We start from the raw sequence: 12,308 nt of genomic DNA on the forward strand, positions 1-12,308 counted from the left end.
GCCTCACTGACACTGCTGGCCAAAACAATCCAATCCTATGCACATGGGGCACATGAAAAGTGGAATCTGTATGGCCAGTCACTTCAAGAACCATCTTTACTTTGTGGGTGGGGAAAAACAGTGACCACTAACTCACTTATTATTAATAGGAGTTGAATATATGCAGCAACTGTATATAACTTACTGGGCCTATGTAGCAGCCAGTTTGACAATAGGTGAACACCAGGGTTAATCCTGTGAAAGGAGGATTTACATAATGAACTGTAATGACACCACTAATTAAACCAAAACTTAGGTTCACAAGAGATGATTAATAGGATAAAAACAAGGTATGTATGTACACTATTTGTCACTTTAGAGATATTTAGAATCATTGTTATAATATGGGATGTGGTTTACTATGTATACAGCAGCATAAAGAATGAAGCCCTGAAAGTAGGCTGACGTGTTAGTTTGTAAAATTATCCTCACAGTACTGAGAAGTTTCCTTTCACTCATGTGTAGTACTGATTACACCAGAAAAGCAAGCTACCTGTGTAATTCTTCCACTGCACAGCTGAAGGGTAAATAAATGTTAAAAAGTAACCAAAAGAGCAAACTGCTTCCCTTAACTGTATTTTACAACCTTCCACGGGAGATTTTTTTTTGGTAGTTATTCTCTAAAGTTGCTGCACAAAATACTCAAAGCCACTTTACAGGTGACTTACACTTAACTTCCAACTGATAAGGCAGTGCTATTTAGTTAAGAGTAAACTTTAGCAATTTTTTTAAAATCAGTGATTTGATGTAAAGTGATACTAGAGTCCATATACAGTAACGTTTTGTCTGAGTCACATCTTTATGTTGTATCATTTTCACCAGGGGAAAAAAAATTATGAAAACTTGTACTGTGAAACATTAAAATAACACCACTACCCTCAAGTGCAACTGTGATTCTTGAAAAGAGCTGTCTGTATGAGAGACAACTCAGGACTGTACAAAATGCAACACAGACCCCGGCACATTAGCTAATCACAGAATGTTTACATCTTAAATGTTACAAAATAACTCCAATTTCTAAAACACCCCTCTCATATGCATGATTAAAAGAACAAATTGTAATGTCCTCTAAGCAGTAAAGTTAATCACATCTGTTAAAACAGAGCAGAGGTGAGAGACAGTGAGGGGTGGCATAAGAACAGTAAAGCTTCCAGTTGACAATGGATGCTGTATATTACTTTTAGATACCAAAGTGATGATCAAAATTTTTAAATTAAGAATTACAAGAGTTCAGAAAACAATATGAATAATAAACACATCTCTAAGATAACACAAATGTGCTCTTCTGTCCAGTTGTCCCATTAGGAGAAGTAGAGTGACTTGAGGATGCAATTTACAGGATTTTCTGTAAGATGGAATTGGCCACATCCAAAGATTCATCTTTCACCAAAACAATATCATAAGAGTCCATGTATTTTTCCAGAAGCTCTTCTACCTATTTATCAGCATGGGGGAGGGGGAAGAGGGTGGGAGGGAAGAAAGAACACCCAGTTAACAGGTTTTAATGTAGAAAAGTCAGCCACCATTATAAAATTATATCAAGTCTTTTTTCCAATTATCAAGGTGAAATACGCAGATCCACTACTAGCTACTGAGTATTTGAGTTCCATAGTTTGTGGAAGTGAGACTAAAAGCAAGTTAAAATTCAAACCACTTATTTAAAAGTATGTATAATAGGCGTTCAAGTATATATGGCTTCCCCGCCCCAGTATACATTTATGGCAGACTACTCAAGACTTCATGCATAATGTTGTCGTCAATGAGTAACAAGCCAGGTTGAAACTTGTCTCATCTCCATGAAAGGAAGAGACTGTGGAATTTGGGAATGGACTTCTATTGTGTCATTAGTGGATGAGAAGAAAATACAGGCAGTATATTACACCCGATGAATGTGGTATATATTTCAACTTGAAATGCATCTTCACTTTAGAAGTGCCTTTTAATTTTGCAGTCAAAGTCTTGGATCTCATCCAAAGTAGGAGAAACTAAAAGCAAGAAACTATTGCAACTTTGGAAAGACACAGATGTGGGACTGAAAGGAAAAAGGGACAGGGTTTAAAGAGAGAGAAAGAATCATCGCCTATAAAGATGATTGATTACTTTATAGCCTTTCTCCAGCCCCAGAATTTCATATCCCAGCGAGACAGCTGCTCCAGAAGTTCCAGTAAAGATAATACTAAAGGATGGAGGAAAGTTAAGCTTGTGCTTTAATAAGTCATTGGTGTGAGGTGAGGAAACCCTTTGAGTGTCAACTCTTTGGAATACATTTGAACTGTAGAAGATACTAAAGGGATAACTTTAATAGGTACTTAAAGCTTTATAGAATGTCTTTATTTTGCTAATCCACAGTATGTGTGATTAGAAGGAAATATCCTAGCCCAAATGTACCAATATGTAAACTACTTACTTTATCATTTAGATAGCCAATCTTAAGAATGTGTTCAACATTTGCTACTCCATCTGCCATAGTTAAGTCTCCCTGTGAATCTCCAAGCAATATGATGTTGCTGTTGTCTTTTAACTGTTTGAAGTACTCTGTGTTCTTCAAGGCACCATCATGTTTGTTATAAACATGAATCAATTCTCCTTTAAATCCCTTTAACACACCCTATTAAACAAACACTAAAAGTTATTTCTAATGTTATGAGAACAGATTAAATTTCAGAGTGACATTTGTATATTTCATCTCTATTTTGGGCAAATATTTGGGGAAAATATTTATTCTTTTAATCCTCTTAGGTTTTATGCAAGACTGATTACTATCAGAGAGCAGAAGCATTGCTAAGGGGCTAGACTGCAAATCGGTGATCTGTCATGAGCAAAAAGGTAGCACACCGTTGTGCTGCCCCAGGAAGCCCACAAGTAAGCTAGCAACCACCTCGGTGATGTTTTCTTCTATTTGCTTTGTGCCTATGACAAGGACTGACTACACAGTGCTCCTTTTCCAAATGGCAGGGCAACTGGCTGCATCTGCTGCATTAATATGCTCATTTAGAGTGTGGTGTTATGCTGTATTATATGGGTAATACATACTTTATCCCTCTACCTACCCCTTTCAGCTCCAGAAATGTAGTATTTCATACTTACACTCTCATCAAAATCCATGAAATTGGAAACTACTTTGACATTAGAATGGTAAACACCAGCCTGATGGATGACTTCCTCTAGAATGTCTCCAATCCCAGCAGAAAATATGAACACAGGAATATTATGTTCATTGAGCTTATCAAAGAAGTTCTCATATCCTTCCCTGCAGAACAGGATGTAAATACAAGATAAAACACAGAAAAAAAATCCCCAAAACGTGAAAGGTAAATTTTCAAAAGGACTTTCCCATCTTCATGGGGAAAAAAAGTGAAGTTTCCATAGGCATTTCACTGTATTTATGTTTTCACAGGTTTTTTTTAAGGCCAGAATGGACCATTATGATCATCTAGTCTGACCTCCTACATAACATACATCACAGACTTTCACAACGTAATTCTTGCATTGAGCCATAACTTCTGATTTAGTGAGAGTATATCTTTTAGATAGATATCCAATCTTGATTTAAAGATTCCAGATGATGGAGAATCTACCACATCTCTAGGTAAATTGTTCCAATGATTAATTATTAGGGCTGCGAAATTATTAAAAAAATTAATCAAGAGATTAAAAATATAGTCACAATTAATTGCAGTTTTAATTGCTCTGTTAAACAATAATAGAATACCATTTAATTAAATATTTTTGGATGTTGGAGGGGAAGTAGGGGTGTATGTGTGTGTTTTGGGGGAAGGACAGAGTGTATTGGGGGAGTGAGAGACACTGTGTGTGGGTGTGCTGGATTGAGTGTGTTCAGCACGCTGTCTCTTTAAGCACTGCACTCACTAGTCTGAATGCTTGCTCAGACAGCAGCATCTGCTGGTAGCTCCTACTCCTAACCCAGAGGCAGCAGCACAGGCAGGCTCCCTGTCCCCCAACCCCAGTTCAGTGGAGACTAGGTACACGGGCTAGAGGATGGGGACCAGGGCCGTCCTTACCCATACGCAAAGTACGCAGCTGCGTAGGGCACCAGGAAATTTGAGGCACCAAATTTCCTGGTGCCTTGTGCAGCTGCGTCCTGCTCCAGCCCCTGCTCCGGCTCTTCCCCAGGGCCCCCGCCGTGTTCCGCCCCCCTCTTCCCACCCGTGCTCCGCCCCCACTCCCGAGCTCTGCAGCATGGCCGGCCTGCACTCACCGGTGGTGGGAAGTGCAGACCTGGCCCCAGCCGTGCTGCCAGTGAGTGCTGGTGGGTGGTTCCCCCTGTCCCCCAAGCCAGCCCCGACCCCCCACACGGAGGCCTGGGGACAGCCCCCCCCCCATGGGAGGGCTGTGTAGGGCCCCAGAATAGCTAGGGACGGCCCTGATGGGGACACCCCAATATCACCCTCCACCCCACATGCACAGGAGACAGGAGGCTCCTGGTCCCAAGCAGCTTGGCCAGTGGTGGCTCCAAGGCAGGGGTGGGGGAGTGTAGGAGCAGCAACGGCCGCAGACAGCAGAGCAACAGTGGGAAGAGGTGCCCTCCCCCCTGAGCATGGCATCCTGGGTGGTGGTCCAGCCCACCCTGCTCGTGAGCCAATAGCAGATGGGCTTCCCTTGTTCCCAGCTCAGTGGTGACCAGGTACATGAGTGGGGGGGAGGGGACACCTCGACATCAGTCCCCTCTCCCGCTCTGCACGGCAGACAAGAGGCAGGCTCCCAGTCTGGAGCAGTTTGACCAGGGGCAGCTCCATCTCTTTGGAAATGCTGATAGAAAAGCACAGAATATAGAAAAAACACTGGAGCCTCAGTAATAGTAAGGACACTAGGGGCAAGGATGCTGGTTATTAAAACTTGTCTCTGTTCTTAGGGGCAGAATAATATTCCACTATTATTTCAAAAATATAGACATTCCTAAATGGTCTTGTTGCTAGCTTTGTTAGTATTTCACATGCAAATGTAGGGAGATTTTCAAGTGCATAAAGTCAAGTGCCTAAATCCCTGTGGTACTTTTGAAAACCTCTCCTGTACATATATCTATGAGGCAGAAAGTTCATAGCAATAACAACTATGTAAGACATCATGTCAAAAGTTGTCTGACACAGTAGAATGTTCGTATTTTCAAATATCTCAAATGTTCATTCTAATACATCTTTCTATCATGTTAATGTATTTTTCAGATGCAAAATAGACACAAGTTATGTAATATTCACATCCAATTTCTTCTGAAAATATTATGTATCTACAGTTTTCAACAAAAATGGTTTCCTGATATATGAGCAGTAAGCATAATGGCAATAGTGTAGAATCCATGGAAACACTTTAAACTGATCTGACGCTCAAAGAATCTTACTTCAGCATAACATCAGATTCCCTCACGATCTCTGCAAATTTATCCTTTTGTAAACCTTGTTCAACAAGTAAAGTATGTGATTTATTGTACCTAGGAATAAAAAAAGAAAAAAATGTCAAACTTCCATTGACTTAAGGATTGTAAGGTTCACATTTAAGTCTTTGAATTTCATTTGTCTCTAGAAGCATTCTACATTTAATTCTTTGTAAGCTTTTTAAAATGATCTACTAATGTGAGAAACTCTAAAAATACCCTATGACCAAGTTATGATTAAATATGTATCCAGCCAAAACATGGGGAATGATATTTAGTTTTTCAAATTATAATTAGTGAATTTGTTCACTAATGTATCATTGAATGTTGAGGAGGAACACATTATACATTGTTCAGGATGCCCCAACTGAGCAGCGTCAGCAACAGCAAAAATCGGTTTTGTGCAACACTCCCCAAAGAGAGGTGAATTAAATTAACTGAATTAGCAATAGGTTAACTTTAGCCCATATATTTTAGAAAGACTTAAATCTTACTTCATTGTGAAAACTGTAAAAAACCGAACTCTTACCATTCAACCATGTAAGGATATTTTTCTTCAATGGTAAGATCAGGGTCAATTTCAATAGCATAATATGTTTCTTTCAGCTGCAATAACTGAAAAGAAAACCAGAACTTAAGATCTTTCAATTATAAAAAAAGCATTTAGAATAATCACCTATGTCCAACCTCCATGCTTTGATCTAAATATTCAACTCAATTTATCTGTGATTTTTATATTTACATTACTAGTTGTTTGTAATGGAATCTGAAATGCTTTATATTGTATTTTTGTATGCCAATGTACGGATGAGTGCAAGAAGTTAGTTTATATACATAACAAAAATGAAACAAAAGTAAATTGTACATTTTGTGAAACTAGATTATTTCTAGTTTTGATAGGAATATACATATGCTTACATTATGCGAGGTTAACAATTTGAGGGCTTGGCTGGTGAACTCCTGACTCCACTGAAGTCAATGAACAAACTCCCATTGAATTCAGTGGGGCCAGAATTTCACTCGTTTCTCACAGTGCAGTATAAATCAGATCACACTAGAACTAAAATATAATGTGAAATGAATCACTCTGTACCAGTGATCAATGGCTAATGCATTTTCTGGTTACCTTTTTCCGACATTCTTCTGTGATGAGCTTACAGTTATCAATGACATCTGAAAAGATTATTAAAAAAGTCACAAGAAGTTTTATCTAAAGGACTGAATTTCTCTCAACTTTTTATTTTCTATGCCTTGTATAATGCTGAAGAGCAATGTTTGAGCATGTGCTACTATACCACAAGTTTGCTCACAACTGTTCATACCAGAGCCCACTAGAATGCATACTCGTCTTTCAAGAGTTTGATTGAAAAAGAATATTTAATTAGAAAGAAGAAAAAAAAATACCGATGTCCCTTATTTTAAATTTTTAAATTGAAAAGTTTCTCAACATATTATCGTAGCCTGACAACTTTAGCAGCTCGATTTCATTAAGACACATCACCTCATTTCCTCTGCTTTAAGAGGAGGGTAAAGGGTAAATTTCCAAGAGCTGCAGGGGGTTTTAACCATGTGACTCTTTCTAATGTCATTGTTATAACCCTAGGCAACTCTAAAAATGCATAACACCACATACACAACCCTGTAACACCACATACACAATCAAATCTTCTTCAGCAAGTCTAAATTATTAATGCAAAGATAACCCTACTGGAGTTGTGCACTGTAACTTCAAGTCTGAGTTATTTAGATTTGATCTCTTACGATATACTGAAACACTGATTGAGAATTGTTTCAAAGTGGAAAGCAACTAAGACATTCTAAAAACTCATTTATTAGACCGTACAACTCAAATAAATCAAGCGCATGTGAAGTCTTCATATAGCAGGGAAAAACAAGGAAGAAAACTACATGCAGTATTTAAAAAAAAAAGAAAATCACTTCATATAAAAAGTACTCACTGTGACATGTTGGACATCTTTTTCCATTGTAAGAAAATCTACTTAATGTCATATCAAAATCTGTAATGATCTATTAAAAGAAAAAAAAGTTATAAAACAGATGCCTAGACTCTGAATGATCACTACTGATAGCTGTGAAGACAACAGAGCTCCAACAAGTCTCCTTATAAAGACTACTGAAATACCTTAGTGTGACTATAGAGAATTAGAACAGTTATTATGATAAATAATCACAATTATATAATATCATATTATAATTAGAGTAACTAGGGTGACTAGACGTCCTGATTTTATCGGGACTGTCCCGATATTTACTTCATTGTCCTGCGTCCCGACCGACGTTCGGTCGGGACGCGAATTGTCCAGTTATTTTGCCTCCACAGGCGGAGCCCAGAGGGGGCTCGCGCCCCCCCTCGCCCTGACTCCGTCCCCTCCTTCCCCCATTGGATCCCTCCCCAAATCCCCGCCCCCTCACTGCCCCATTGGATCCCTCCCCAAATACCCACCCTGGTGGGAGGAGGCAGAGGCTTAGGCCTCGGCGCCGGGGAAGGGGTGGGGGATGCCGGCTGCGGCTCCACCGCCCGTGCCCCAGCCGAGCGGTCCCGTGCCCCGCCAGGCGCTTTGCAAAGGGCGGCAGAGTTGGGCTCCATGAGCGGCTGGGTGCTGGATTGCTGGTCCCCTTGCCCAGCCCGTGTTTGTGAAGCCAGCTCCGCGGCAGCCCGCCCTGAGAGCCTCCCTTCCTGCTGCCCCGTGCGGTTGTTTGGCTGCTACCACAGCTTTGCTGCTCGGGCAGGCAGGGGGGTGTAGTTGGCACCGGGTGCCAGGCGCACGCATGCCTCTGCCTGACATGCAGCGAGGGAGAGGTGGAGGAGTGGCTGGAAGGGTCGGTCGGGCAGCGGCTCCACCGCGGAGCTGGGGATAATTAGTATCTGTGAGTCTGTCTGCCTCCGGGGGGGCAGGGCAGGGGGAGCAGTGCGTGCCTGGCTGGGTGTGCGACCCTAGGTGAGGAGATCCCATCCCGCGACGCTGGGGCGGGTCCCGGCCTGGGGGCCACGGCAAGGTCCCGCTTTCTCCAGCGGGGTGTAGCCCAGTGGCGCGAAGGTCGCTACGGCTCCGCAGTCCCGGGCCCGCGGGAAGCTGGAGCCCGCCGGGGAAGGGGCTGCGGCCAGCCCAGGCCGGTCTCCGCACAGGGACCTGGCGGGGGCACGCCCCCTGTCCGTGCCCATCTCCACGGCGTCGGGGTGTCAGTCCTCGGGCTCCAGGCGGGGGTTGTTGAGTCTCAGGGCCGCCGTTTACATCTGCATGTGGCCGGCACCAGCCTAGGCGCTTCCCACTTGTTCATGCTTTTTTTTTTTCCCTCCGCCGCCGGCTTTTTTTTTGGCTCCGCCCCCGCGTCCAGATATTTCGCCTCTGTGATCTGGTCACCCTAAGAGTAACTCATTAAAATAATATGCTTTTGCATCTTGTCCTGAAGTTATCCTTTTAGTATCCAGAGTTTGGACATCTCCTGACTTGGCTACCTTATGTCACTCACTATTTAATGACATTAATGGAAAATAGTGAAGTTATACACTTGAATTTAGGAGGTTTACTGAGATAGTTCAACAGATCTCCCAACTTTGAAGTCTTATTGAAAGTTGGCTCCTGTCATACACACATTTCCACTTTCTGGCCTAGAACAAACAGCATGATTGTTTGTTCATATCTTGCACACATCTTTATCCCATTTTTCACCTGAAGTTTGGCAGCTCCACCTTTGATGAGTCCACAGATGATTTCTTCTACTCTTCCTGGGTCCTTGATATGGACAGTCTTCTTCTGAAATTCTGGCATCTATAAGAAATAGAACAGAGAAGGAAATAAATTATAAACTAAAATATAGACATTTAATTGTTAAACATTAAAGGGCCGGTACCACATATAAAGAGTTCTGCATAACACTGAGTAGGATAATGGAGAAGTAAAAAAAAAAAGCCCTGGGACTGCTAGTGGTCCCCAAACTGCATACAATCTCTGTTCATCCTTGTCAACGCCGCTTCCCAAATGATTTCTCCTTCGCTCTCCTCAATTAGCCACTCCCCCCTTTCCACGATCCCCCTATGTATCAACTGGAAAGTAAGGGGTTCTAAGGAAGAAGAGAAACAAGAAATGCTGCAGTAAGGCACCAAGAAGTAGAAAGAGTTGGGTTTAAGAGTGTGTCATGTGTCGTTGTATGCCCTTAAGACTGATGGTTTTATCATGGCTTTTAGTTGTTCCTAAGATGTTCAGTTCACTTATAAAGACTGACCTCAGAATCCACCTCATAATTGTGAGGACTGTGCACAAAACATTACTTGTTCTCCCAAGGTATGACCACAGTAACCCATACAGGGCATTCTATGATACAACAGGTCACATTTCAGTACTGCAGGAATTGATGTAAATTCAAGGAAACAAAACTCAAGATGGTACTGTTAGGCGACGGCACAGAAGTTTTGCACATTAACTTTTGAAAAATTGGAAGGACTGAGCAGTCTTACTGGCAGAGTTGTCAACTTATTCAGTTTTGGGGGAGAGGAAGAGAGAGCTCAGAAGAACTTGACTTTGGGGAGAGGAAAAATACAGTAAAAATTAGTTCATTTACAAGTTTTCATGCGTCAGTACAATGCTCCAACTGCATGGGTTGCACACACTGTTGGGGAACATTTATATTCAAATCCAAATCTAGTTTCAACTGATAACCCCTTTAGGACATTTGCAGGTTGTCTCCACTGCCAGTGATAATTTAGGTTAGTGGCAAAAGTACCGATCAAGTTGTGGTAGTCATTCCAACCAGGTGACCAGAACTGCTCCATATATATTTTGTTATGACTCTAAAGTTAGTAGCAGAAGCTGAGGCACTGCTTACACTGGTGCTCTTACCCTGTGAATTCACTGTTCACTGCCCAGCATCATTCCTACCATGCCAAATCCTCTTTTTCTTGCAAAGTCCCTATGCACCACCTATCACCTGCACAGTGATATCACCTGCACCACCTATCACCTGCATCTGAGGCCTTCTGTAACCACCATGCGGACTATGGGATGTAACTGGCCATGAGTTAATGTTTTCATTCACTGTTCAAACACAGCCTGCATCAGTTCATGCTTGGCACATGATCTATGCCACATAAAAGCTAGAAAAATGTTTTTAAAAAGGAGCATAGATTCTCAAATAATTGATGGGGCTCCCAGAGAAATTCATATCTAATCATGCAACACTGATCTTTCTTCCTATTCTTGACACTAATTTCTCTCATACTGTACCCTCATCAATGAGCCCTCAGAGTCTGTTAAATATATAAGTCACTGTGGAAATAAAGCCCAAATAAAACCAAAAAACCCAACCTTCTTAACAGTTCTTTTGTCATTTTCACCATGGTGTCATTTTCACCATGATGAAATGCTATTTTGTATGCTATATATCCATCCCCGTACACACCACTCTATCTATTCCCGTACACACCCCTCTGTGTATCCCTCCCCGTTTGTATAAATCCTGCAAATGCTGACAATGTAACTGACAATTAAGATGACTCTTAGAGTTGTATTTAGACAGAGTGAAAGCATTATCCTCTACTGCCAACCTTCAAAAATCACAAGACACTGGCATATATTGCCCCCAAACTGCACTGTTTCCAATTTGCTTTGTGATTAGTCTAAAGACTTTAAATACAATGGGGCCTCAAATAGCTGTTAGGAGGGTTACTCTTCTTATTTTAGGACTGAAGAGCTCTCATTCTTTCCTTCTCCAATCATTTTTCTGCCTCTCTTGGGCCCCTCTCCCAATGTCCATTTGTAATTTATTTCCATTCTTCTGCTTCATGTTCCACAATTCTCTCCTACCCATATTTTTCCTCCCTTTCCTCTCACTTGCTCTCTCAATCTTCCATCAGGACCCACATTCCCTGGGCTCTCTCAGTTTTCAAATCATATAGCTGAGAGGGCAGACTAGTTTCAGTTCCACTGGAAACGATGAAGAGATGGTCATCACTGTTACTAGAGGCAGACCACCTGCAAAGACTATAGGGAAGTTGTATTCACCTTAACCGAGGTCAGTCACTTTTAATGGAACTGAAAGCAAACTGGAAATGGCAGCCATTTTGAATAGAGCACTGCTACCAGAAATCAAAAGATTTGGAGAAACTTTGGGGGAAAAAATGCACACCTAAAGTTGAGACTTGCAATAACATCACAGTACAGCAATTGTTGTCTTAGATTAACAGCAATTTATGAAGCAAACTACAAATTTTTTTCCATGGTTGAAGGCGCTTCTCAGAAGTTAATAAAAATTTCAAATATTTATTACAAATACATACTGAAGCCAATTCTGCTATGTGTGTAGGATTCTATACTGAGAACACATTACAGGTAAAATATTTCAATACCGGTTGAGAACTGGTAGAACTCTGCAATGCCACTCAGGTGACAAAAATCCATTTCCAGTTGCTCATGCTATAGGTTGGTTCTGGGTGGGAATACTGCCAAGACAGAATGCTCAGATTCTTTTGTATAAAAGTTACAACTGTCTTGTTTTGCTCACAAGTGATCACTATGGCTCATGAAGTTAGTTTTGGTGGGGAACGTCACTGTTAACACACAAAGATACACACCCACCCCATTCTCAATTCAGATTTATTTTTTATGTCGTTTCAGTGTCATATGCTGTTATCTTCATGAGCACTACATAACCAAGAAAACTGTCTAGACTGGACTGCAATCCGGATACATTTGTTTTGTACCATCACCAACAACACTTAAAATTCTGTTGAGTAGTAAGTAAGGTGCCATTTTTATACAGTCACATTTCAGACGAGAACCACTCTTTATACAGTGGTGCAGTCTAACTCAGCATCTGGACCTCTCTTGTCCCTTTTAAATGAATGGATATTCACAGTGTTAGA

At 41.3% G+C, this 12,308-nt stretch overlaps 1 protein-coding gene across 4 annotated transcripts in view; it reads right to left on the minus strand.

The window, feature by feature from the left end:
- Positions 1 to 965: 965 nt before the first annotated feature.
- The window catches only part of LOC112104943 (cytosolic 5'-nucleotidase 3A), a 35,813-nt gene continuing 24,470 nt past the window's right edge, over positions 966 to 12,308 (minus strand). For all 4 annotated transcript variants that reach the window (XM_024197547.3, XM_024197548.2, XM_024197545.2 and 1 more), the window contains 8 exons: positions 9,121 to 9,219; positions 7,387 to 7,456; positions 6,555 to 6,601; positions 5,958 to 6,043; positions 5,396 to 5,485; positions 3,127 to 3,289; positions 2,447 to 2,647; positions 966 to 1,474 (listed from right to left, as the gene is read on the minus strand). In XM_024197547.3, coding sequence (XP_024053315.1) covers positions 1,373 to 1,474; positions 2,447 to 2,647; positions 3,127 to 3,289; positions 5,396 to 5,485; positions 5,958 to 6,043; positions 6,555 to 6,601; positions 7,387 to 7,456; positions 9,121 to 9,219 — 858 coding nt within the window. In that variant the 3' untranslated portion in view covers positions 966 to 1,372. The remainder of the gene's footprint in view (positions 1,475 to 2,446; positions 2,648 to 3,126; positions 3,290 to 5,395; positions 5,486 to 5,957; positions 6,044 to 6,554; positions 6,602 to 7,386; positions 7,457 to 9,120; positions 9,220 to 12,308) is intronic.

This window comes from Terrapene carolina, unplaced genomic scaffold (assembly GCF_002925995.2).
Source record: "Terrapene carolina triunguis isolate 2854851 unplaced genomic scaffold, T_m_triunguis-2.0 Scaffold33715, whole genome shotgun sequence".
Classification (NCBI taxonomy): Eukaryota; Metazoa; Chordata; order Testudines; family Emydidae; genus Terrapene; species Terrapene triunguis.